The sequence below is a fragment of the Sorex araneus genome, chromosome X (genome assembly GCF_027595985.1).
Source record: "Sorex araneus isolate mSorAra2 chromosome X, mSorAra2.pri, whole genome shotgun sequence".
In the NCBI taxonomy this organism is placed as follows: domain Eukaryota; kingdom Metazoa; phylum Chordata; class Mammalia; order Eulipotyphla; family Soricidae; genus Sorex; species Sorex araneus.
In genome coordinates this window covers 209,819,066-209,844,719 of record NC_073313.1, presented here as the reverse complement: position 1 = coordinate 209,844,719, position 25,654 = coordinate 209,819,066, and the positions used below count along the sequence as shown (strand labels likewise).

At 52.3% G+C, this 25,654-nt stretch overlaps 3 protein-coding genes across 3 annotated transcripts; 1 reads left to right on the top strand and 2 right to left on the bottom strand.

The window, feature by feature from the left end:
* Nucleotides 1-1,389: 1,389 nt before the first annotated feature.
* On the bottom strand, nt 1,390-2,350 carry HOXD12 (homeobox D12). The gene is made up of 2 exons (XM_004601177.1): nt 1,777-2,350; nt 1,390-1,628 (listed from the first exon to the last, which is right to left on the bottom strand). Exons 1-2 carry the CDS (start codon nt 2,348-2,350, stop codon nt 1,390-1,392), a joined length of 813 nt encoding a protein of 270 aa, XP_004601234.1.
* A 4,941-nt stretch (nt 2,351-7,291) lies between these two features.
* Nucleotides 7,292-9,120, bottom strand: HOXD13 (homeobox D13). Its single transcript, XM_004601363.2, has 2 exons — nt 8,343-9,120; nt 7,292-7,542 (listed from the first exon to the last, which is right to left on the bottom strand). Exons 1-2 carry the CDS (start codon nt 9,118-9,120, stop codon nt 7,292-7,294), a joined length of 1,029 nt encoding a protein of 342 aa, XP_004601420.2.
* Nucleotides 9,121-18,229: 9,109 nt separating this feature from the next.
* Nucleotides 18,230-24,683, top strand: EVX2 (even-skipped homeobox 2). The gene is made up of 3 exons (XM_055122418.1): nt 18,230-18,802; nt 19,736-19,998; nt 21,447-24,683. Exons 1-3 carry the CDS (start codon nt 18,364-18,366, stop codon nt 22,167-22,169), a joined length of 1,425 nt encoding a protein of 474 aa, XP_054978393.1. The 5' UTR covers nt 18,230-18,363; the 3' UTR covers nt 22,170-24,683.
* The last annotated feature ends 971 nt before the right edge of the window (nt 24,684-25,654 follow it).

The window sequence follows — 25,654 nt, the reverse complement described above, 5'->3', positions numbered from 1 at the left end:
TTTGTTGCTGTTCTGTATCTTGCTCAGAGTTGGGGGGCGCTGCTCCTCAGAGGAGAGGACAAAAGAGATAGGTATCATAAAAGGACCTCGGTTCACTGAGGCTAAGGCTGGACACCCCAGCACACCCAGAAAACTAGCATTCAAGAACCCTCCCTTTCCACAAAGCAAGCTCAGCAGGGCCCTGGGGGCTCGGGGCTCCTCTGGGGCAGGCTCCGGAGGCCTCCATCAGGGGCACAGCAGCTGGGCCTCTGATGGCCAGTGGAGAGAGGGCAAGGAGAGGGGCACAGATGACCCTCTCTGTCAGTTTAATCAGGACCAGTAACAGAGGATGAGGATCTGAAGGGACATCTCCTTTCCTGCCAGAGGGTGATCTTTTGTCTCTCTACAGTGAGCCCTTATAACAAGTCAAGAAAGACATGTCCACACCTTTACCCACCTGACAAAAATGCCTATATGCAGTAAAAATGTAGGATTCCACAACCCCGCCCTGTTGCTCACTCCGCTGACCCTAATCCTTGCCCGGGATATTTCTCCCCACCCGCCCTAGTGCAACCAGTCTCAAAGCAGACCACCAGCTCTTCTTGCTAGAATTAAGATCTGGAGAGGGGGTGGGGGCCCCAGGGACACAGTCAAGGACTCTGGCCTAGATCTGTGTGAGGAGAGGGGAGAGAGGAGACTTGCAGTGTGCCTTGAAACACAAACCCTGGAAGCTGAGGAAGTATCCAATCCATTCTGCCCATTTGGAAGAGACTATCCAGTTCCAACTCCTAGATGACTCTCACTCTGTCCCTCCATCCCTCTCCTCCCCTTTACTCCCAAGTCTGAAGGTCTAGGGCGGCCTTTGTCCTTCAAACCAGCCTGGGTAGAAGGGAGGGGGTGACGGCGCCCTTTCCTTCCTTCAGTGTCTGGTTTTACCACAAGGAGCTGATGCTGCAAAGAGAGATTTGTGCCTCAGTCCGGTCTGCTCTGGTAGAGATCTTCCTAAGTCCCTTTCCACTGGGCTCTAGATGGGTGCCTTTGAGTGCAGAAAGGGTTAGGGAGAGGGGGACAGGGCGAGGAACCGGCGGAACCAGGACAATAATCCAAGTAAAGGCAGTTAACTTGAGCCCGGGTGTAAATACCCCACAGTTGCTAAGAGCTAGGACAGGTGATCCTAGGTACCCACTGAAAGCCTCAAGGCCAAGGCCGTGCTGTAACTTCCTCACAAGGTTCGCAGAGTGTAGAGCTCCCACTGAGCAGGCGTCCAAATCTGCGGGCTTCTGTGGATGCAGCCTGAGCAGGAGAGTACGTGGGACCGGCTAAAGGAAAAGCCCTATTCCCGGCTCCTTCTCCACGTCAGACCCGGGCCCTCAAAAGGCCGGCTTGGCCCTGTCGCCGGCAAGGCGGCGGCTAGTAGAGCGCCAGCGCCTGCTCGCGCAGCACCACCCGCTTCTTCTTCATCCGCCGGTTCTGGAACCAGATCTTGACCTGCTGGTCGCTGAGGTTCAGCCTGCTGGACAATTCCTTGCGCTTCTGCCGGTTGATGAATTCGTTGAGGAGGAATTCGTTCTCCAGCTCCGCGATCTGCTGCTTGGTGTAGGGTTTCCTCTTCTTGCGGGCCCTCCCCGGGGCCGCCCCCCACGGCAGGCCTGAAACACAGCCGCGACCCCAGTCAGTCCGGCCCGCTCCCGGTCGCGTGCCCACCCCCGGCGGCGGCGTCCTCCCCTCCACGCTCTCCCCTGCACCCCGCCTCCCATCCCAGCCCGGACTGGCCTGCGGAGTCTGGCCACCGTTTACCGTCGGACAGCGAAGGTCGCAGGCAGGCGGCGACGCCCGCCGCCTGCACTGTCATGTTCAAGTTGAGCAGGCTTTTGGCGTCGTCTTTGAAGCCGGCGGCGCAGGGGGTCCCCTCGAGCAGAGCCGCAGAGGCCCGCGCTGCGCGGCCCGCACCCGCGTACTCATACTTGGCTGCTTTGAGTGCGGAGGCCCCTGGGGCCAGCGCAGCCTCGGGGGTGAAGGGCGGTCGCGCTCGGCCACGCTCTTCGGGTCCGGCGGCCGAGTCGGGTGCGTAAAACTTGGCCTGCTCTTCTGGCCCGTCCTTGGCGCCCAGGGGCTGCAGGCCCAGAGCCCCGGGGCCGGCCAGGTAGGGCTGGGAGAAACTGGCGAAGGCCGTGGAGCCCGCAGGCTGCGCAGGGGCGCAGGAGGCGGGTGTGGCGGCCCAGGGCAGCGCGCCGCGAGGGTAGGAGATGGGGGGCAGCGCGGCCAACTGGCCGCCATTCGGCCGCAGGTTGGAGAAGTAGAAGGAGTCGGGTGCCGGCAGATTCAGAAGCGAGCCCACATAGCCCGCTCTGTAGAGACTGCGCTCACACATCTCCAACAAAGGGCTGCGGCTGCGCTGGCGGCCGTATTTAGTTACAACCAGGAATAAGAGGACAGTCTCCGACGATTGGACGAAACTTGGCCTGCAGGTTCTTCAAAGTCGGTCATTTCAGCACCGCCTACATCCCCCCGACCCGTTTCCCCCCCTTCAGGGTATTATGATAACACCCGCAGTACTCCGTGGCAGAGGACGAGGCTGCCAGGCAGCACGGAGGTCTGTGAAGAGAAAGAGAAGTCCCCTGAATTTAGGGCAGGCTTCAGGGCACCGGGTGCCTCTGGACCAATCAATGTCCCTTGAGACTCCTGTTGTTTTCCATTGACTTTGCCCCTGCTTTTTTCGTGAACTACCTAGGTGGGGGTGGGGGTGCACTTGTGTAGCCCCCTCAATTTGCAGCTGAGGCCTTTCCCATTGCACAGGCCTCTCTTTCAGCTGGTCTGCAGAGCCTGAGGTGTAGTGGGGACACTGGGTCTGTCTCCAGAGCAGAGGAACGCCAGCTCCTTCCCCTTCCCCCATAGAAGGGCTGTAGCCAGGCCTCTGCACTCGGATCTGCTGGCCAAGACCTGGCACTGCTGAGCCCTGGGCTGTAGGCAGTCAGTCTACTGTTGCTGGAGAAATAGCGAGTCTCAGCTAGCAAGGAAACTTCGCACTGCTTTTTTGGTAGCATGTCCCTTCACTGCAAGAGATGTTGCCATCCAGGTTCAAGAAGAAGACTAGTCCGGTACTGGCAAGCTCCGATGACCAAACTCAGTCAGCTAGAGGCCACATTCCTTTTCCCTTCAGAAGTCACCTGGGAGATATCATGCAAAACAGAGCTCCAAGGTGTGCATCTGTTCTGTGGATGTACTTCCTGAGTCTGATGCAAGTGCAGGGGTGGGGAGAACAGAGCCAACAGGGCACACCCATGCAGTCTCTCCCTCGGTGCCTCCAGAAGCTGCAGCTGCTATTGGCTTAGGGTTTGTGGATCAGGGAGACAGAGTAGTGCTCTTAGTCAGGAGGCAACCTGGCAGCAACCCCTGTGCCCTCCAGAGTCTGGTGAGTCTGACCAGAGGGCGGGATCTTTCTTCCAGGTCTCCACTCCCCTGGGATCCAGTGACCTATTGAAGTGCACCCCACCCCCAGCCATCGTGCCTCTCCAAGCTGGAATTGGTTAGGCCTTCAGCTCCAGTACTGAGACCACACAGGCACTGCCGGAGGGCAAGGCTGACCACCGTGCTTCTGCGACTTTATTGTGTGAGTGATGGCGACCAATTGGGTGGCTCTGAGGTACGAAATCCACTTCTTCCTCCCCTGCTTGGGGCAGGAGTGGGGGCTGCACAGGGTGGTGTCAGCATTTCCTAGGGAGCTCAGCAGAGAAGACAGGCTCCTTTGCCTTGAAGTGGAGGCCACACACTGCAATCCTGAGTCTTAAGGACTTAGGAAACCCAGGCTCTCATTTTGGGGAAACTCACCCTGTTTTTGTGGAGCTTGAAAGTTCCAACTCTAGAGATCCGTTGAGTCTCTTCTCCCATCTCGGTCCACAGTGTTTCTCTGGGATTTTATTCCCAACCCTTAGACAGTTACCTCTGCGGCCCCTCCCACCCGCAAATAGGGGTGGTTTGCCCCTGAGGACTAAAGGAAACTAAGTGAAAAACAGAAAAGACAGAACAGCTTGACTTTGACTTTCTGCATTTCACCTCCTCTCAGAAGGGTGCCACCCTCCCCATCTTTGAGTTTCTCATTTCCTAGGTCCTGAAGGCAAAGTTGCTTTGCTGGGAGGTGGGGGGACTCAGGGAGGAGGGGTCGCGGGTGGGGGTCGGGGGTGGAGTGCAGGAGGGGTGGCTGGGGAGTGCAAAATGGGCTGGAGAATGGGATAAGGAAGCTGTGGCTGCGGAAAGTAGGGGCGAGCTCTGCCAATGCCGCCAAGTGCCCAGGAGATGGCGAGCGAGCTCCATGCCTGGCGAGTCGCCACCGCACGGTCAAGATCAACAGTGAAGGGCGGTGCAGCCGGCCTGGGGTCGCCCGCCCGTGCGGTCACGGCCCGCTGCCAGGCGCGGCCGAGCGTCTCGGAGAGCCGGAGATCTTGGCGGCAAGGTGGGCCCGGGCGGCGGGGCCAGAGGAATCCGGCTGGCTGCCAGATACCGACAAGCGCGGCGGCGGTCCTCTTTGTCTGGCGGTGAGTCGGGATTCGGCAGTCGTGTCCAGACGCGCGCGCCCAGCGCTTTTCCACCCGCCCCCTCCATCCTCCGGGGTTTTGGAGCCCCGCTGGACTCTCCGCCGCGGGTGACCGCCCCCCCCACGTCCCCCCCCCGCCCCACTCCACCCCAGCTCCCCGCCTCCTAGCTCCCTGCGGGCCTCCCTTCCAGCGCTTCTGCCTCCGACCACACTCCCGCGCCTTGGATACAAAATCTAAGAGGAAAGTATATCAATATCAAGGTCTTCATCTGTTATTGATTTATCCATCAATTTAAATTACACCGGAGAGCGTTTGGAGCGCAGTTTTAATCTCCAGCAACCTTTCCCTGGGACTGAAGAAACGGACCGGCCAGCCACCGGAGGAAAGCAGAGCTGCAGGCCACCTCTCCAGTCCACTACCAGAGACCTGGGCAGCGCCCTCGGGAGGGAGGTGGGACGTGGTGGGAGGGCGGTAAAGAGAAAGAAAGTGTGGGGAGATGGTGTGGGGGTACACCTCTGGAGGACAAATGAGAGACAGGTCAGAGGAAAACACATCTTGCCCTAAAGAATGTAATGTTAGTAACTTTACCAACTAGAAGGTGGAAGCGAGTGGGAATGGTGTGTGCCCCCAGTTTCAGGGGTTATTCCTCTTCCAGAGTATGAGTTATGGTTGCTTTTCTGTTTTCATTTCTCTTTTTCTCTGAGTAAAAGGAGTTGACCGCCCATAGCCCGTTAGGAGGTAGGAAAGAAGTCAAACTGAGCCAGAGAAAACGAAAGTAGCTCGGAAACTCTCGGAACCTTGGGTCTCTGCACCTTCCCAGACAGATCCAGCTCAGGGCCCTCCCACCAGAGCAGCCTGCATATGCTGTGAGGGCCTGAACAACTGTATTAACTCACAGTTTAACACATTTACCAGCCACTTAGTGGACTATCCTGGCGTGCTCACACAGACTAATCAACCAGGCTCCCAGCTCGGCACCCACTCCCCCTAAGTGGCACTTTCTCAAGGGGAAAGTTCCCAGTGCCTAAAAATTGCACCTAGAAGTTTCTTGAACGTGCACATAGCTTCAGTCTTCAGCTGATATGTTCAGGCTGTCTAAAGAATATGATTAAGAGATCTGCTGGAAATGTTCCTTTTTTCAATTGCCAAATATTGATATGTCTAATTTCAGGACCTTCCTAGAGTAGATATTTGTAATATCCTTTCCAGGAAGGAAACTTCTAAGTGAGCAGGCTTCCCTTACACCTGGGAACCCCCTTATATGTATTCATTTGAAACAAAATTATTAGAATAAATTTACAATATTGATAAATAAATTTTTATTGGCATGTACTTTTTGCTCCTACCATTAAAATGATCATCTTAGACACCACACATTTTATCCTCATTTAAAGATATCACTGTTTATGTTAAAGCTGGAGGGGGGGTTAGGGGTGGGGGCAGAAGTGGAGAGCCTGGAGGTTTCTGAGACCAGAATTTCCTTCATATATAGGGCACATCATGGTGTTCAGGATGACAAGATTTTATAATAAATAAGCAGAGTTTCTAGTGGTGACACAGCTTTAGAAAAAGAAAACAAATATATACTCAGAGGAAACAAGAGAGTTCTGTTTATTTCCATCTCCCTAGGAGTAAAAAGTAGTTTTTAAATGCCTGAAGCACTGCCCAGGTATTCTAGCTCACAGACATTGCAGCTACAAAAATAGTCTCTCAATTGTATAAATATGCAGCACTTTGAAAGTAGTTATTTATCATCACTTTTAGAAAACATTGTTTTTCTTCTCAGGCCTTACAGCTCTGTAACTTCAAATTTCTTAGACAATTTAAAGCTCCACGAGAGGTTCAACACATTTGTTCAGACATTCAAGTTCTTCATTCGGTTCCAGATAAAATCTCCTGTCCATGGTCATTATTCAGCCTCTTTAGGGTGAGAGACTGAGGGGATGGCTTCAGTTCTACTCCCACAGAGGCTAAGAAAATGGAGTGCATTTATACCTTCCATTGGTTACTCTGCCAATTACAGTCATTTAAATTTTTGCAGAGGTGGGGAAAGGAAGGTATCTTTCTTTTACTAATTATTTCTCTAGATAAAGATGATTAGAGCGTACATCTACAAGGGTTATCAAAAACGGACGGCTACAAGAGCAAGTAAAAAACCAAAGTTGGAAGGATTGTCCTCATTCCAGTATTGATTTCATATTTCATAAGGCAGCTGCTTTTAAAGCCAAGGCGATACCTCCTGCCTGATTTCAGACTTTCTCAGCGACTTTAGTGCATGCCTACCCAGAGCTCTTTCCATTAGCCTCAGGGTAACTGCTGAGAGCTAATGAGTCAACTACCCAATCACAGGATATGAATGACTGCAAATGATTCAGCCTTAATGGACAATGAAGATGGTCAGGGCTGGAAGGGGCATATAAAGTGAAAACCCTAAAATCGGACTGGTACTTCTAAACTTCACTTTTTTGGGGAAGTATTAAAAACATTTCAAGTCCTTCATACTGGCCTGGAGGGGAAAACAGAACATTAAAAATATCATAAAAACAAGCCTAGACAAGATCAAATCAATAATAAACAAGTAAGAAACAACAGCAAAGTCATGTTGGCTGCAAAAGTTTTTAGAACCAGATAAAGGGAAAAAAGAAAATTCACAAAATTTGCCATCATTGGCGGAGGGGGGAGGAGAAGGGAGGGGGAATTAAATACATATTCAAGTCTTTCCAAAGGTCTTTTGGAGACAATTGAAACACTTAAAGTCTTGGCGCCCAATCTGGCCCACATCAGGAGACAGTGTCTTTGAGCTTGGAGACGATTTTCTTGTCTTTCACTCTTCGATTCTGAAACCAAATGGTCACTTGTCTCTCAGATAGGTTTGTGGCAGCTGAGATTCGCCGCCGCTTGTCCTTGTTAATGAACTTGTTAATGGCATACTCGTTCTCCAGTTCTTTGAGCTGCAGTTTGGTGTATGGCACCCTCTTTTTCCTTCCCCGACGGTAGACACACATGTCTGGCTGATTTAGGGCCACATCCCCTGGTATAAAAAAAAATAGCATGGGAAAAATTATAACAGGATATCTGGGGCCCCCAGCTGGGGGGGGGGTGCAGTTTGCCTATGTTTGGAGAAGGTACAGGGAATAAAGAAAGCCAGGCTGTTTATTTACTCATTGTTATTATTATTTATATAGACTTATTATTCACAGGTTATTAAAGAAAGATTATTTACACTTCAAAGTGAAGGTGAACTTGATGGATCATCATGGTTGTTCAAACCGGCATCTTAACAAGCCTGTGATTTTATGGCAAGGTTACTGGAGACCCTCTTAAGGACAGTTTCTGCAAATGCCAGTTGCACACATGTAAATGTATACACACACTTTTTTTTTGTTGTTTTAAACGCAGGTTGTTTGCTCAAGCTTTGATTTCTTGGGTTTCCGTGTTTGGAAACTGAACTCTGCTGAAACCGTTTTAGTGGTCAGCCTACAGAAGTTCTGTCCTTGAAAAAATGGGGCCCAAGTCTGTGACAACTCTTGGGGGTAGTGGGACCGAAATCTGCTCAATGGCACAAAGAAGAATCTCAATTTTAAAAGAAAAACAAAAACATAAACATGTCTGAGCCTACTCCCAAGAGAGAATTTTGAGAGAGGCCTGTTTAAAGCCAGGCTCTAGGAACAGAGCTCACACGTACTGAACCAACTGTTCCTGGAGGTGAACCCTGGTTGGGCGAGGAGGAGAGATGCCCAGTCCGCAGTTGGGAACTTTCTTTGCTGAGTTCTTTCTTTCCCTGTCTCTGTCTCACTCTCGCCCTTCCGCCCCCCCCCTTCCCGTCCCTACCTGGAAAGGATGATTTCCAAAAGTGGGAGCCCTGGGGCTGCTCTTTGGCGCAGTACACCTGGCTGTTCCACCCGTTGGCCAGCGTCCAGGACTGGTAGCCCTCCATGGAGATGTACGCCTCGTGCCGTGGCTCCCCGGAGCCGAAGGTGGATACCATGTCGATGTAGCCAGGCACGTGCTGGTAGGGACTCGTGTAGCCCTGGTAAAAGGACACCTCCTTGGCTCGTCCGGGCACCTCGTTGGCTGGCACGCTGCTGCTTGCCAGCCCAGACACGTCCATGTACTTCTCCACCGGGAAGCCTCCGAGCGAGGCGTGCGGCGACGACTTGAGCGCGTTCTGTTGCAAGCCCACGCCGTGCGACATGCGGCAGCTATAGTAGCCGTTGCCGAAGTGGTAGCCGTAGCCCAGCGCCGGGGCGCCGGGGGGCGCTGCGGCGGCTGCGCCGGGCGCCGGGCACTCTTTGGCGGCCGGAGCCTCTGGGCGCGCCGCGACCACCGCCGAGGACGACGAGGATGAGGCGGAGCCCGCGCGCTCCGAGGTCCCGGGGTAGGAGAAGCCCGAGGCCGCCGCCGCCGCCGCCGCGGCCGCCGCGGCCGCCGCCGCTGCCGCGCGCCCGGAGTGTGTCCCGGCGAACACCGGCGCCGAGAGGAAGCCGCGACACTGGCCCGGCGCTGCCACCGACGAAGACGACGACGACGACGACGAGGCTGGGGCCGCTGCAGCGGCCCCGCCGTCCGCGCGCAGCGCGTCCATGTCCCAGATCCCGGCGCGGCTCATGGCCTGGCCCGGCCCGGCCCCGGCCCCGGCCCCGGCCCCGCGCAGGACACCATGGCGCGGTGAGCCGCCTCCCTCCTCGCCTTTCTCTCGGCTTCTCGCTCCCGCCCTCTTCCCCTCGCCCTCGCTCCCTCCGTGCGCCTCCCGCCTCCCGCCCGCCTGCCCGCCCTCCAACAGGTTAGCTCATCGCGGGACGTTTATAAAAACGAAGTTCAGGTTGGGAGGGGGCCGGGGCTGGTCGGGGGGCCGCCTCCCTCCCCGAGGGCTCAGCTCGGGCCCGCGCCATTGGCTGCGCGCAGCCACGTGGGGGTGGGGGCTCGGGAGCGCCGGGCTCGGGTCCCGGGTCCCGCAGGACCCACCCACCGGGCCCCCACCCCGCCTCTCCCCTGTCCGCCCTCCCCCGGACCCCAGCGCGGCCGCCGCAGCCACCCCCGCGCGCCAACTGAGCGGCGGCCCATCCTTGGCCGGGTCTGCGAGGGAGACAGGCGCCCAGGCCTGCGCCGGGACTCGGCCAAGGCACTGTGCCACCTTCCCCTCGGTTCCCCGAGCTGCACAAGTCAAAGAAGGCGAAGGACAGAGATGATATGGAAGATGTGAAAACAGATCGAGTTGGGATTCTATTGCATCATTTGTCGGATTAGCTGGTCTAGGACCCTACACCGGAACAAGCGAGTTTTCCCTATGTTATAGCATTGCTACTGGGCAAAGGCATCTCGCGCAAGCAATTCCACGGAATTTTGGCCAGTTGGAGCAGAACACTACCTACACACACCGGTTTTCTCTCCAGAACAGGCCCATGAAGCGCCTTCCAGGATGGGGCACAGAGATTTACAAGTAAGTCGAGCGGACGAAGAGACTGGCCTTCGTGGGAGAAGCGGGAAAAGATCTGAGAAAAATTCGGATGCTTCTTCCAGGCTCTACATCAGTCACGACCCGCAGAAGCTCCCAGCTCAGGGCGTGGGGAAACCGCTTTGCTACCCCAGGCCAAACTTGAGTGTGTGCGTCTTGTAGCGGACCCGACCGGACCGGTATGCTGCATTTTGCAGCCACCGTCCCCCACCCCCAAACTCCACCCGCCCCGTTGCCAGTTACACCAATTAATTGGAAACTTCGCTTTCCCAGGGACTTTTGTTTCGCTTTCTTTTCCAAACTGCCAACTGTTAGAACTGAGAGAGATATACTAAGATGTTATTTTTTAAAGGAAAATTGGGGTTCCTGATAGTAGTTACCCAGAGGAAAGGGGTCTGACAACTCTCAGGAGGCCAAAGCAACTCGCATGGCTGTCAGAAGCTTTGTTTTTTAAAAAAGGAAAAAAAAAAGAATGAAAAAGAAAAACTTCACTGGATTTGTCTTCATTCCTCAACCAAAGCACCTTAGTTTACCCTTCCCCGAAGTTAGTCATTAATGGGGGCCCATTACAAGTCCTGTGGTGAACTTAAGGGTCCAACTTAGAAGCAATATGTGACCCACTAAACTGCAGATGCTGATGGATGCTGATATCCCAGCCAGTTAAATTGTTTCTTGGCTCCTCAGGGCTCCCCGGGACAGCCCACCTTCATCCTTTGGTTGGTGAGGCCAGCATATTAGCTAGATCTATGCTGGAGGTGTGGATGGGCAAGCAAAAGAGGGAACCCTCTTGGGCCTGGCCTGGCATTCCAGGGTGGGCTGCTGGTGTTGGGAGTGTTGACATGCAAAATGCAGTAACCATAAAAGGCTCAAATAAAGGGGAAAGTTATGAGAGGGGTGCTGGAAAGGAAAGGCAGGAAGAATTTGACCTTTTTGAAGTCCCAGGCATGTTCATGATCAAATTTGAGAATGGAAGGGCTTAGGACCTTGCAGAAAATCATAGGGAATTCAGGTTTGCTGGTGAGAATGGTTTTGGTAAGTTCAGAGAAGGAAAAGGACAGCAACAGGAGCTGGTTTAGATTGGCAATTTGAAAACCCCAGCAGGACCAGAGGAGAGAATGGTTGACATTCTGGAAAAGGGTAATTTCAGTAACAAATTTTCAGTACAGTAATTTCAGTATCAAACCAATTATGACATGCCACTTAGAAATGCTCTTATTTTTCCTTGGTCTCCCTTTGTCTCAGAGGGAGAAATGTGGAAATATTAAAATTATTTTTTCTGCATCTTCCCCCAAAGTTTCAAATTGAAATATACAAGTTGAATTATTTCTAAAACATAAATGGAACCAACGAACTTTCCATGACTTAAAACTAAGCATCTCTCTGATTTTGTGCCCTGGGATGTCTGTTCCCTTGACTACAAAAAAAAAAAAAGATTTTTGTGACTGGATATGCTGAAAAGTGAAGAAAGGAATTCAGGATAGGAAGGAAGAACTTGCCATGGTTTTCAAGTGGTCCTTCATTAGGATTTAAAGTGCAGGAAGGGGAGGTTAAAAAAAATTACTTCTTAGGAGTGCCTCTGTCTCCAACTGACCTTTGCAAAGCTCCAACTTCTTGGGTGTATATGTGTGTGTGTGTGTGGGGGGGGGTCTTTGCTCATCTCAGCAGGTGTTCTGAGGCCAGAGAAGCTTTGAACAAGGATCATTGCCTCTTGCTATCCTGCTGGTGAACTTACTTCTAAGATAGCCCTTGGGGTGTCAGCTCTGGAAGAGAGGCTCTAACTGAACCCACTGGGGGCTTCTAAACCATGAACTCTGAGCAGCGGCTGCTGTTGGATCTTAGGGCTGTGGTTGGGTACCAGGCAAAGTCAAGAGCTGCTCTGCTTAAGAACTCATCAGGTACAGAGTTTACAAGCCGGGATGGTAGGTAGGACTTTTAAAGCTGATTTGCAGAAACATTTGATTTTTCTTATATAATGTATGCTTGGGCTGATTTCAGTTTTAAACATAATGGGGATACTTTTTGTTTGCTGGCAAATAGTACAGACTGAACTTTGTACTGGATTTTAATAATATAAGTAGTGTGCGTTAAATGAGAATCTCTTGCAAGCAGAAAAGTTTCTATACCAGATTACCACTTTTTCTAGCTTGGTGAGAAACTTTGGATGGTCCTTTGAAAGGGGGGGGATGGGGAGAGAGAATTTAGTCTTTTCTCTAAGCTTCCACCACAGGCACATTTTTCTGGGGGCGGGGAGGAGAGAACTGATGATGTTTTAGAAATTACAGTTCTTTTCCTCCTTGGATATTATAATCATGTCTCAGTCTAGGTTGGAATAAGACCAGATGAAGCTGCAATTTAGACTTATAGAAGAACTGACTTTCTCTACTTTTCAAGAGAGCAATGAGCCCAATTAGCCACATAATCGGTGGCCATTAGAGCCAGGACAGCAATAACAAAGTCCTATCAATGTGGGATTCTTGGGGTTCCTTTGAAACTGTTTTCCTTGATGGCCATGGCAATAAGTCATAGGACACCCTCCTAATTAACTCATGAGTAGAATAAAAAAAAGTTTCATTTTAAATAAATCTTAAATACAGCAAAACTGGCTGAATAGTGTTCTTAACCAAGACTGTGCACCCCAGTGTCCTGCCAACTTTGAACTTTGAAGCTAATTTTCTCTCTGCAGGCATTTCATTTGAATTGGAAACATCAAAAGAATTTTGGGGGGGCTCACACCAATGATGCTCAGGGGTTACTCCTGGCTCTGCATTCAGGAATTACTCCTGGCAGTGCTTGGGGGACCATATGGGATGCCGGGGATCAAATCCAGGTTGGCTTCGTGCAAGGCAAACGCCTTACCACTTTACTATCGCTTTGGCCCCCAAATAATTTTTTTAAGTTTCTAAAATCACTGGAATTCTAAGTGCCAAACACGTTCTACTTCTGAAATGTGATGCCTTTGGATTAACAGACCAAACAAGCTTTTAAAATGTAAATTATGGAACAACAACGAATATCTCCTCTCCAGCCCAAACCTTTAGTTGGTGAATACCAGGTTTGTCTCCCACAGTGCAGGGTGTCCTTGTTTGCGATGGAGAGAAATTTTCCAGTTCTGGCGGGAACTGAGGCAGCAGTGCCTTCCCTCTCCCAGAAGCATAACCATTCCGAAGGGGGAGCGCAGGGGAGGGCATAGAGACAAGAATCCGGGTAATTTGTTGATTCCCTCCCCGCCCACCACCTCTGCACCAGAAAAGAGTGCGGGGTTGGGGGGGAGGGAATTTTCTGCTCTTTTGTCCCATAGCAGGAATTGCGAACTGTCGGGGGGAACAGACTTCTTCACCAATACTGTTAACTGGAGTCCAATGAGCGCTCACTGTTCCCTGGAAATGAAAGAAGCAAATGAGAAAGAAGCTCTTTCTCTTCCGAAGCGCACCGTGTCCGTGGGGAATTCGCATGTGGTCACCGACATGGCAAAAAGCTGAAGGTTAGAGAAATGCTCAAACTCCAGGGTAGGAGGGGAAGAGAAGGGAGGGAAGCGAGGGCAGGCAGGAAGCCTCGCTTTCCGGCTGGCCGCCACGCAGTTACCCGGGTCTGGCGCTAGATGTCCCTGCAAGTTTTACTGTCGCTTCTGAGTACCCCGAGATGCTGGCCGACTGCGACTGTGGGGAGCCACAGAGTCCTGGGAAATTGTAGCTCACCTCCACCGTGGAGGCACATGAGAGTGCTCGGGAGTGGAGCCGCTGTAGTCCGGGGTAGGAAAAAGCGAAGGAGAACTGGAAGCAGCCGGAGGGAGCGACCAGAGCTAGAGAGCGCAGGGCCTGCCTGCCTTGGGATGGCAGCCTAAAGTTGTCCTCCAGAAGTAGGATGAGGTGTCCCCAAAGCTGCGTCTTCCGTCATGAATCGAAACCCACAGCGAAAAGCACCGGAAGAACCTGCAGCGGAGAGCACCCAAGGCTGAGGCATCTGGCGGTCTCACTACTACAGCGTCCCCAGGCCTTTAGCTAGTTTGAAACCCGATGCAGGCCTGCGGGTTTGGGACCCGCCGAAATGGGGACAGGAGGTGGCCAGGCGGCCTTAATGTGCCACGCACGTCTGCCTTTCCGAGCACCTCTCCCCCTCAGCGGTCCTACAGTCGCAGCAAAATCTACACCTTCTCTGCTCAAGAAACAAATACTTGGTCTGGTGGTCTAACAGCAACAATCAACGAAATCAGGCTTCTTTTGTGTAATTTCTCTTTTCTAGGAAAAGATGTTTTCGTGTCTATTTGAGGAAAGTTCTTTTGTCACCCTTACCCCCAATGCATCTAAAAAATTTGTTTCCCCCATGTGAGGCCAAAAACCTGAGAACTCCAAGGCCATGGGTGAGATTCTTGAGTTTTATTTATTTATTTTTCTTCCCTCTCTCTCTGCTGGTGGGTAAGTCATGGAGGTAGGAGGCCTTATGTCTGCCTCTCAAAACCAGGATTATTTGGGCAAGAGATAGAATAGACAAAAAGGCACTTGCCTTGCACCTCGTGACCTGGGTTCTATCTTTGGCATTATATAGAGTCCCTGAAGCACTGTCAGGAGTGATTCCCTCGGCACTCCTGGGTGAGGTCCTCCAGCAAATAGTAGCAGTACATGCCAAGATTGGTCCTAGTCTCAGGTCTCAGCATCCACATTCTGGGACCCAATTAAGGTTTTTCATTAATAAACACCAAAAGAAGGGCCAGAGCAATATTCCAGTGGGTAAGGAGTTTCCTTGCACAGGGCTGACCTGGGTTCAATCTCCAGGCATCCCATATGTTCTCCCGAGCAGTGTAGGAGTAATTCCTGAGTGCAGAACCAGAAGTAACCCAGGTGTGGCACAACAATAACTACAGCAAAAATAAACACCAAAAGTAGGGTGTTTATCTTCTTATTACCCTCCTCAACAATCTCAGTGTTTTTGAGACAGACTGAATTTAAAGAAGTATATGCAAAATGGGAGAATTAACCAAAAACGCTGCCCAAAACTTTAAAATACCGTAGAATTGGCATAGTATCTAAGACAGGCCTAAGTCAAAAGCAGAATCTAACTCTAGAGCTGTCACAAGCTTTAGAAGTGATGGTATATATAAAAAAGCACTGGGAATTCTATGTACACTATGTACACAGCGGCCAATATATACTAGTAACAGCAGTGGAACCTAATTTAGGGGCATTAAATGTTATCATGGAATGTGCACTGTGTGCATGTCACTGTGTCTGCTAAAAGTAAGCAGTGTAGCCAAAAATCATAGGTGCCCTCTTCCCTGTGCTTCCCAACATTGTATCTAGTAAATGTGCTAGAGTTGCAACACTCTTGCTAGGTTATGTAAAAGGTGCAAAATAGTTTCCAAAAACTCTAAGGAGTAAAGGTGTCGCTGGGAAATGGTGTTTTCCCTCTTCAACAAACTGAGATGCAGTTTGGACCAGCCTTAGAGACCAAAGGCGCAGGTACCGTGAGGACGGAAGTGAAAGAGGGAAGGAGCTGGGGCTCGAAGACTTGCGGAGCGGTTGCCTCTGAGGCTCGCAGCTCCCACAGCGCGAGGAAGACAGACGGGGGCGCCAAACGACAGCAATAAAGGCAACCGCGACTTCCGCCCGGTCCCGTCTCCTCCCGCTTTCCCCACCCCCAGCTCCCGTCTCAGTCTCGGCCCCAACAGACCTCTGCCGGGCCGGGACCGAGGTGTCCAGTTGTGTGTGTGTGTGTGTGTGTGTGTGTGTGTGTGTGTGTGTGTGTGTGTGTGTGTGCGTGTGATCTTTCCGGAACTCTGGCACGGTGACTCCCCTCCTCCGCCCTATGGGAGTGATGGGCCTGGGTACCAGGAGTAGGTGGTGGGGGTCGTGGTGTGTGGGGACATCCGCCAGGCTGGGGTCCACGGCGGCGCTCCGGAGGCCTGAAAGCCGCGCTGGGCGGATTCCTGGGAATGAATCTAAGTCGGGAGACCCCTCGTGCTGGGGCGCAGATGGACGTCAGGGACACGTCCTTCTGCGTGTTCCTGTCGTCCATTCCGTGAACCCCCTCCTGCGTTCAGGCCTCCCTGTTTGCATCCAACTCTCCGTTTCTCACTATGGCGGCAGTGTGTGTGTGTGTGTGTGTGTGTGTGTGTGTGTGTGTGTACGACTTTTCGTTAGTACCTGAAAGATAGGAATTAGCTTTCTAAGTAACGTTCGTGTTGTTGAAGTAAGTTGGCGCTGAGGGGAACAGGAGAGAAACTTTGGCATGGACGATGTGTATAAGTGTATATAAATGTACCTCACACCTCACCTCCCACACATTCCTGACTGCACCCCCAACGGGTCCAAGGTTCAAAAGGAATGCGCCCACCGACAGAAATGGGCAAAGAGACCCCCACTGGCCCCAACACACCCCAATGTGTGGGGTGTGGCGGCAGGAAGGAAAGGGGGGGGCCTGGGTTGGGGTCTGGATTGGTGCTGAGGCGGGGATGCGAGCCCCGCACCCGGCGCCCAGATGCTAAGGTCTTGGCAGCGGAGGACGCTCACAGGCGGGCCTCGAAGTCCTGTCCTTGTTCTCTCCCATCGCTGCCCGCCACGGGCCGGTACCCTGGCGCTGCTGGCTGGCAAACGGCACCACGCGCTGGGGCTTCGGGCAGGGTGGGGCGCAAGCGCGGGAGGAGTCGTGGAACCGCCTAGAGTGAAGATTGATCTTCGTTAAAATGGTTGCCACCGGCGTCATTATGACCATCAAAGTTATCGCCAGGAGGCTCCGCAGCCAAGCTCAGGCCTGGAGGAGCTGCAGCTACGCTGGGCTGCGGCTCTGCGCGTCCAGACTCCGCGCGCTTGAAGCCCCAGGGCGACAGGTAAGAGGCTGGAGTGCGGGTGGGTTGGGGGCGAGGATGGAGATGAGGAAGAAAAGCAGAGAGCAGCGTAGGGAAGCCAGAACAACATGGATGTTAGAGAAAGGAGACTAAGTCTCTTCATTCCCCTCCTTTCACCCCCAAAACCCACAATTTTGCTGCAAATAATTGATTGGGGAGGAAGGGGGAATAGCTGCGGTGTAAAAAAAAAAGTGGATTGGGGGTGGCCCATATAGTGCAGTAAATCGCGACTGTATTTAAAGTTAGCTGTCAAATTCTGCTATGAAATCGTCCAGCCGAGTTCGTTTCCCCCAGGGAAAATGCATAGAAGAGAGAGAGAGAGAGAGAGAGAGAGAGAGAGAGAGAGAGAGAGAGAGAGAGAGAGAGAGAGAGAGAGAGAGAGCTGTCCATAAGCAGGATTATAAAAGTAAAATAACCCTAGACTTGGAGTTCAAAACTCACTCTGCGAACTGTGTTAAAAATCAGAGGACCTCATGATTTCCGTTTGTCGGACAGGGCCCAGTGCACCTCCCAGCCACGTAGACTAAAGTGCTTTCCAAACTAGGCTAGGCGCTCTCCCGCTCCTCTCTCTCTCTCTCTCTCTCTCTCTCTCTCTCTCTCTCTCACTCTCTCTCTCTCTCTCACTCTCTCTCTCTCTCTGTCTCTCTCTCCCTCTCTCCCTCTCTCTCCCTCTCTCTCTCTCTCTCTCTGCAGCTGTACTGAAGCGCAGGCATTGGGGAGGGGGGAGATGTCGGTTCCCTATTTGTTAAATAAAAAATATATTTGGTTCTGAAATCTGAGAGATAAGTAATCCAGACAGGAGCGAAGGTCTTCTCCTTACGCAACTCTTCCTACATCCGCTCCCTTGTCCCACCCCCCTTATCCACTCCCGCTGCTTGTAAATGTTAAAAAAAAAAAAAAAGAAGAAAAGAAACCCTTCCCTACGATCTACCCTGGAAAATCAAAGCATTATCTATTATTTAACACGTATCTGTGTCCAAGGAAAAATGAGGAAGGCGCTGCATGATTAAGACCTAAGGGGCAACCCAGCAAACTGAGAGCGTAATGATGCCCCTAAATGAAGGGGGAAATGTGCCGCGGCGCGCGCTATTAATCAGACTGTCAATTTCACCCCCGAGGCCAAGCCCCCGGGCGAGCAGAACCGGCTCTGAGCGGGCACAGGACCTGAGCATTTCTTCTCACTTCTTGTCTCTTCTCGCCTCCTACCTGGATCTATTTGTCTGCTCCGAAGCCGCCTTCATTACCCACTGACAGGAGCGTGTATTTATTTGCTTATAAACCTGTTACAATAAATGATTATTCGAAGGCGTCATTCGTACCTTAATGACGAGCGAGCGCTACTTTTTGATGAATGACATCTTGGGCTCAGAAGGATGTATGGGTCATTTTGACCAGTCATTCCCTCGCTCTGGCATCCCACAAATTTTTCCGCCTCCGTCCAAAAAGAGATAATAATATTTAGAGGCGCTTGCTGGGGGCTGAATGAGAATTGGCCCTAGGCACAGCCCATCATTAGCACGGGACAGCCGGGCCACCGTGACATTTTTTAGAAAGCTGAGATGATGGAAAGAATAAGAAAAGAGATGATTCTGATGGAGAGAGGGCTGCACAGCCCAACGGCCGGCAAGAGGTTCTCCAATTTGTCCGATTCGGCTGGCAATGCTGTGTTGGAGGCCCTGGAAAATTCGCAGCACCCGGCTCGTCTCAGCCCGCGCTTGCCGTCCGCCCCTCTGCACGGCGCTCTGGGAGATCTCCCAGCCAAGGGCAAATTCGAAATAGACACTTTATTCAACCTGCAGCACCCAGGCAGCGAAAGCTCCGTCTCTTCCGAAATCGCCACTGCCGCCGCCGCCGCGGAGGGCCGCAAAAAGCCGGGGCATTATTCGGAGGCGGCCGCCGAGGCGGACATGAGCAGCGACGTGGAGGTGGGCTGCTCTGCGCTGCGCTCCCCGGGAGGCCTCGGTGCCACCGCACCGCTCAAGGAAAACAATGGCAAAGGTAACCGCGCCGCGCGTACCGCGCTCTCCAGTCCCACCTCTCGGCTCCTCCGCGGCCCCCTGCAGGCCCATGCTGTGCCTTTACCCCTCTCCGACCCTCCTCCAGAAAGCTACACCGAGCTGGCTCGGACAGGATCGGCTTGCCTTAGGAGAGACCTTGCTCTCCAGCTCTGCTCCTACAGTCTCCCAGCGAGGCACGGGCCTGGGTCTCCAGGCCCGCACGCGCACCTTGTCCTAGCGCTGGAATCCGGGGGAAATAAAAAAGAAAAAAGAGAAAAAAAATTTCTTTGCGCGGATCTAACCGCCCAAGCGAGCCGATCACCTGAGCCAGCCAGTGAAGTCGAGCTAGGGGAAAGGTGCCCTGAGCCACTGCTCTGGACTCCGCTGCCTCTGGGATTCCAAGGCCGAGTGGAGGTGGGGGTGTTCTTCTGAATGAGTCGGAGGCAGCCTCTGGGAAACCCACTTGGGCCAGAGGGCGGAAAAAAGAGTTAAAAAGTAGAGACCAGCCCCTAAAGGTTCCCTTTTAAGCTGCTGCAGACGTTCAGATCTTTAAAAAAAAATATTTTAAATCAAGCCCAAAGATTGTCCCCCAAATAGTTAGAGGTCGTGCGGGAAAGGTGCCCTGTGCGTGGCCCAACCCAGGGCTTCCCACACGGAGCTGTTTATCCTTGGTCATTGCCCCCACGGGGTTGAAATATTTCAAATATTACTATTATTTTTAAAACTCCTCCATCGAGTTCCTATTATTTGGTTATGAAGGGTTCCCCAAACTTTATTGATTCTCGCAGCGGCAGCAATTTGTAAGCATGACAGACCGCATCAATTCAGACAGCGCCTCGCCTTCCTGTCGCGGATCCTTGGCTCGGCGGGTAAGCCCAGCGCGGGGCTCCCTGCTCTACAGCGACTCTCACGCTGTTGGCCGTTTGTTTGCCAGGGTACTCGGAGAGTGGCTCCACCGCCAGCACCACGACGTCCGCGTCAGGCTCGGGCCTCGGGAGCCTGCATGGAGGCGGCGGCGGGGGCGCGGCGCTGGGCGGCTCCGGCTCCGGTGCAGATCAGGTGCGGCGATACCGCACGGCGTTCACCCGCGAGCAGATTGCGCGCCTGGAGAAGGAGTTCTACCGGGAGAATTATGTGTCGCGGCCCCGCCGGTGCGAGCTGGCCGCTGCGCTCAACCTGCCAGAAACCACTATCAAGGTATCGATTCCAGCGCGCCCCCCGCTTCACCATCCCGAGGGTGTCTGGGTTGGTGGTTGCGTCGATGTCTCCTTTCTGGGAGTCTAGATTTAGCCGAGGGCTAGGAAACCCGCGGGGTGTGTGTGGTGGTGGTGGTGGTAGTGGTGGTGGTGATGTGGGATGTAGTCACCCCAAAAAGCCGCTAAAGGAGAGGCCTATTTTCATTCTGAAGGTTGAAACCGAGGGTTTTGTTGGGCCAGCCTGACCTGGGAAGGTCCCGGAATGGGGAAACCAATGCCTCAAATGCTCGCCTCTAGTCCAGTCTGCTTGGAGTCTCCCCAGGTGCCTCTGCCACAAGCCCACCGCCCTTCTTTCTCCCTGGGCTACAAAGTAGGCTCGTCTTTGTTCTCTGGCACAATTCAGGGGTGAAACTTTTCCGTTTGCTTTTGATCTTGGAGATTTATTTTCTACATAAATCGTTATAACACGGAGAAAGGGATACTGTATTTTAAAAATAGATTTGATTGAGAAAGGGGTTTCCTAAACATTTTTTGCCCCTCAGAGATAACGTGGGAAAAGTCAACCTTGGGGAGGGGCGAGGGAACGCAACGAAATTGCCCCTATTTATGTATCTTTCGGTGATTAATTTTATTAGACGTTCGGGAGAGATAGCCCAGAGCTTAGGCGACTGGAAGAAGGCTCGGGGAGGATCTGACACTCTGAAAAAAAGAAAAAGAAAAGTCCACAGTATAAGGGAGGGGTGTGCAACTCTCCCTTCGGTTTGGTCCAGTTTTCTTTAATTTAGAGTTGTGACGGATGATGTCTTCATTAGATGCCGTGTGAGGAGGGTAGGCAAACCCCTTTCCCAGTTTCAGGGGAAGATATCCTCGCCACTCATTCGAGGCAGACGATTCCAACAAAATGAGCTCTTCTATATCTAAATCGCGTCCACGTCCCCGCACTTTGGCCTTTGCAGTCGCAAAGACTCAGGACCTCAAGCGGCGGCCTTAGAGAGAAGCTGCCGCGGCGGCCCCTTGTCCTGAACAGCTTGGATCGCCGAGACAAATCCTGGGGTTGAGAAGGAGGAGGAGGAGGAGGAGGAAGAGGAGGGGAGGGGGCTTAGCGAGGCCGGGGACTGGCAAGAAGGAAAAGAAAAGGTTGAGCTGGGAGGAGAAAAACGCAGCATAAAGTAGGAGAGCAGTACCAGGTAGAAGCCCCAGTAGCCTGAGGCACGGGCGAGACTCACCGCAAAGGGTTTGCCCCGGGCAGGCCATGCCGCTTTGCACTAGGTATGCCAACAGAAGTGCGCGCGTCAAAACGCCGGGCAAGGCCAGGCCTGGCTGGAGGGGAGGAGGCCCGGCTCTCCCCAGGTCCCCAAGGGGCTGGGGACCAGGACCAGGGCGGGGCGGGCCTCCCCGCCCCCCCGGGGTGCTCCCTAACTCGGGCCGCTGGTGCGGCTCTCCTCGCAGGTGTGGTTCCAGAACCGGCGCATGAAGGACAAGCGGCAGCGCCTGGCCATGTCGTGGCCGCACCCGGCCGACCCCAGCTTCTACACCTACATGATGACGCACGCGGCCGCCACCGGAAGCCTGCCCTACCCCTTCCACTCGCACGTGCCGCTGCACTACTACCCGCACGTGGGCGTCACGGCCGCGGCCGCCGCGGCCGCGGCTTCCGGCGCCGCCGCCGCGGCCTCCTCGCCCTTCGCCACTTCCATCCGCCCGCTGGACACCTTCCGCGCCCTCTCGCACCCCTACTCGCGGCCCGAGCTGCTCTGCAGCTTCCGCCACCCGGGCCTCTACCAGGGGCCCGCGGCCGCCGCGGGGCTCAACAGCGCGGCCTCCGCAGCGGCGGCGGCGGCGGCGGCGGCAGCGGCGGCCTCGTCCGCCGCGGCAGCCGGGGCGCCCCCCAGCGGCGGCTCCGCGCCCTGCTCGTGCCTCAGTTGCCACAGCAGTCAATCCGCCGCCGCCGCCGCTGCCGCCGCCGCCGCCGCCCTGGGCTCGCGGGGCGGCGGCGGCGGCGGCGCGGGCGGCGGCGGCGGCGGCGCGGGGGCTGCGGCGGGCTCGGACTTCGGCTGCAGCGCCGCGGCGCCGCGCTCCGAGAGCGGCTTCCTGCCCTACTCCGCTGCAGTGCTCAGCAAGACAGCCGTGAGCCCCCCGGACCAGAGGGACGAGGCACCGCTCACCAGATAACTACATCGCTGCCGCCAGGGGGCCGCGCCCGTCGCGCCGACTTTGCCCGGGAGTCCCCTGAGCGCCCGCCCCCCAACCTTGGCCCCCCAGCCCCGCGCCCTCCGTGCGCCCAGGTGCCCTCTGCGCTCTGCCCTCCGTTAACGTTGCCGCCAGGGGGCGCCCCGGCGCGGGAGGCTGAAGGAAACCCGCCCTGGATGGGGGGCGAGAGTCGGCGCGAAAGCCTGGCCGAAGTCTCCCCAAATTATTTATATTTTTGTATTTGCTCCCCAGCAGCCTTTCCCTCCTCTAAGTATGTTTCCCGCCGCTCAGTCCCCTCTTCCCGCCTCCGTCCTGAGCTCTTGGTCTCCCCGAAGACAATTCCCTGGGTCCGAAACCCGTTCTCTGGGGTCCGTGCGTCCTCGGGCCGGGGTACCTCGGCTAAGCACGTGGCCAGCAGCAGCCGGGAAGCGCAGCAAAGAGCGGAGACGGCACGGTGTGCGCTAGCGCTTTGTGTGGGAGGCGGGCACCCCAGGGTCCGGTTGCTGCGCTTCGCCCTTCCATACTTTCTTTTCTTTAAAGGAGGGGGAGGGGGATGACCACTGCTCTTTCTGTGTAAGCTTGTGGGGGGCCCTAAGCGGAGGACAGTCGGAGGAGATGACCAGGAGGGTGGATAGAAGGAGCGGGGCAGTTGCTGGGGGTATCGGTCAGTGCGTGCAGGACGGAGCGAGGCCGGGTGGGCTGTGGCCGCCTTGCCGCGAAAGGACAGCTGAGGTGGGCAGGGCTGACGGCTTCCCCCTGCGCTCTCCTTTAGTCTGTGGTCTGGAAGGAAGGCATCCTACTTTATGCAAGGGAGGCAAACAGCTTATGAAGTTGTCGAAGCCAGCAAGGAAGGGGAAGAAGGCACGGGGAGGGCTCTAGATGGACGGGTCGCTGCAGCCTTGGAGAAGCGTTTTCAGCTCAGTTTTTCCAACTACCGGGTTCCACTCGATCTGGGAAATACTTGAATCTCTAGCTATATTATCCTGAACCGTTTCCTTCGACAGTTTTCTAAGTTCGAACTCCCCGTACCCTTGACCCCTCTCTTCCATCCTCGTTTCCCTTTTCCCCGGGTGAAATGGTTCTTGGCATATTTCTTATGCGTGTCTATTTGCCGCTGTAAAAGCCACCGCTGGGTTGCTGAGACCCGCTTTGCCAACCCCGGCTACTGGAGGGGTTTCCTTGAACTCAAAGAAAGGCACATCAAAACCCACCAGTGTTAACTGCCACGTCAATTTTGATGCTAATAATGTGCAGATTATGACGAAAATTGCCAATCATGCTCTCTGATGGACCTCCTTTGAATGTGGAATTGGAGAAAAGTTCCCCGCACGGAGACCTGCTGTCAACTACTAACAACCCGCTAAGGGAAGTCATTAGGAGAGACGGATAAGAGACTCGGTACATAAAACATTGTTCTTGGTGCATAGAATGTACGTTATTTAATGTTATCTCTGTTACCTGAAGTGATTTCGCAGAAGAAAGCCACGTTCTTATCATCTCAATTGCCAATTTTCATTTTGGTAACTTGGACGCCCTGGGTAGACTTTCCTCTGTTAAGTTGATATTCCACCGATGCGAACAGCCTCATTAAATCAAGCCCAGATATTTCCATAATGCTCCCCGCAGAGTCACTTCGCTTCTCACATAATGAGATTTTCTGAAGAGTTGAAGCCCTAAAATAACTTGCTAGTGCATGTTTTAGACCCAGTAAAGTGGGTATGTGTGTATGTTAAAATGTAGGTGTCTACCTACAGATTCGTGTATGTGTGTGTAGATATATGTATGTATGTACATACATATGTATATCCCTTCTCTTAAACACATACATAGGTAAGAGAGACACACATCCATATATACCCATTGGCACTACTTTCTATGATTTATTTCAAATTTCTGTTTGGATCTTTAAAGACACTGGATTTTTAAAAAATTGCTTCCTAAAAATAGGCTTTCAACAAACTTTTGAAAGAATTCACTGTACAGGAGAAATTATTATCTTCAAGTGGAAAATATTTCAAGGGGAAATAGTATTTTGAAACTCGGGGTCTATTAAATATTCCCATAAAATGTTAGAGAACTTCCCAATGAAATAGCGATGATCTGATGCTCAACTTTTTGTTTTGTTTTTTTTTTCTTTTAAAAAGTGAGACTACTTACATAAAATATTAATTATACCAGCTCTTACTGAGTTTACATTTAAAAATATTAATATATAATTTAAGGCTAAATAAAATAAACCAAAATATGGTACCCTTTTTATCAGCTTTACCTTTGTAGATTGTCCTTTCTTACGATCAGCTATCAGCTGTATATAGGTTCTTTAGGCAATAATGTTTACATTTCCCCCAAAATATATATGATCGATGAGAACGCTGGTTGGTAAAATTAACAAATTCATCTTATGTTAGGTCCATTGGATCTGGTTATTATATTAAAATAAAATTGTAAATAAAGTTTCGTGCTTTAAAATTGCTGACTGTATGAACTCACTGTAAGATATTTTACAAATGTGCAATAATTATAAAGCTTTGTATATTACGTTATTTATTGTGTTTGGTCATGTAAAATAAATGTTATTTAAATCAAAGCAATTTTATTTGTTTAAGAGATTGCAAAACGGTGCGTGCTGCTGCTGTTTGTTTTTAACTGAGGCATCCAGGGTTTTGAAAGTCTCTTAAAACAACATATTTAAATCCATATAATACACATATCAGACGGATTAATTCATTCTAATCATTATTTTTATGGCAAATACATTACTCATGTTTATAGGAGATACGCACTACGTCCAAACATTGGTTTAACGTTAATTGGCTGGCTAAACAGATAAGAGTGTTTAGGAGTAGCATATGTGCAGATACGCAATATAGAGGACACGCAAGCATAGAAGGAGTGTGCACACAGCATTCAGGGCTGGGAGCTGTTTGTGTTTGCAGTACAACAACAGTAAACAAAATGATTTCCTGTCTCTAATTAACTTGCCCATTTATTACTCTCCCATTTATGGGTGTATATTAATCTTTTATTTAAGGAAAAAGACTACATTTAATAGATGCTTGAAAGACCAAAACCACTGCTTTTTCTTGACTTACTCTTCCTTCCTCACCAGCTCTTTCTTCTTTTGGGCTCCTCCTTTAAACTCAAATAGTATTTCTGTGCCACTTGCAGAGAACTTGTTACTGAGTCAGGTATGAATATTCCAGGCAATTAGGTTAAAAAAATACACAACTTCCTCCTCCTCTTTCTTTTGCATTTTTTTTCTACCTTTTCTACCCCTTTCTCAATCCCTCCTTTTTTCTCAATTGTAATGCACCTCATCGTGTATTTACAGATCTGCCTTACAGTCAATACTTCGATGGCAAGATGCACAAGTCAATGGTGTGTGCAAAACAGTCTATTTCTATTCGATTTAAAAACCAAGATGTCCCTTCCTCGAAATTTTCTTTTCCCAACTGTTCACTCTGGCA

Coding starts and splice junctions, on each gene's coding strand:
- HOXD12 (XM_004601177.1), bottom strand. CDS start 2,350: ATGTGTGAGCGCAGTCTCTACAGAGCGGGCTATGTGGGCTCGCTTCTG. Junction 1,629..1,776: donor GCGACCTTCGCTGTCCGACG/GTAAACGGTGGC, acceptor GCTGTGTTTCAG/GCCTGCCGTGGGGGGCGGCC.
- HOXD13 (XM_004601363.2), bottom strand. CDS start 9,120: ATGAGCCGCGCCGGGATCTGGGACATGGACGCGCTGCGCGCGGACGGC. Junction 7,543..8,342: donor TTGGAAATCATCCTTTCCAG/GTAGGGACGGGA, acceptor TTTTTATACCAG/GGGATGTGGCCCTAAATCAG.
- EVX2 (XM_055122418.1), top strand. CDS start 18,364: ATGATGGAAAGAATAAGAAAAGAGATGATTCTGATGGAGAGAGGGCTG. Junction 18,803..19,735: donor CAAGGAAAACAATGGCAAAG/GTAACCGCGCCG, acceptor TTTGTTTGCCAG/GGTACTCGGAGAGTGGCTCC. Junction 19,999..21,446: donor TGCCAGAAACCACTATCAAG/GTATCGATTCCA, acceptor CTCTCCTCGCAG/GTGTGGTTCCAGAACCGGCG.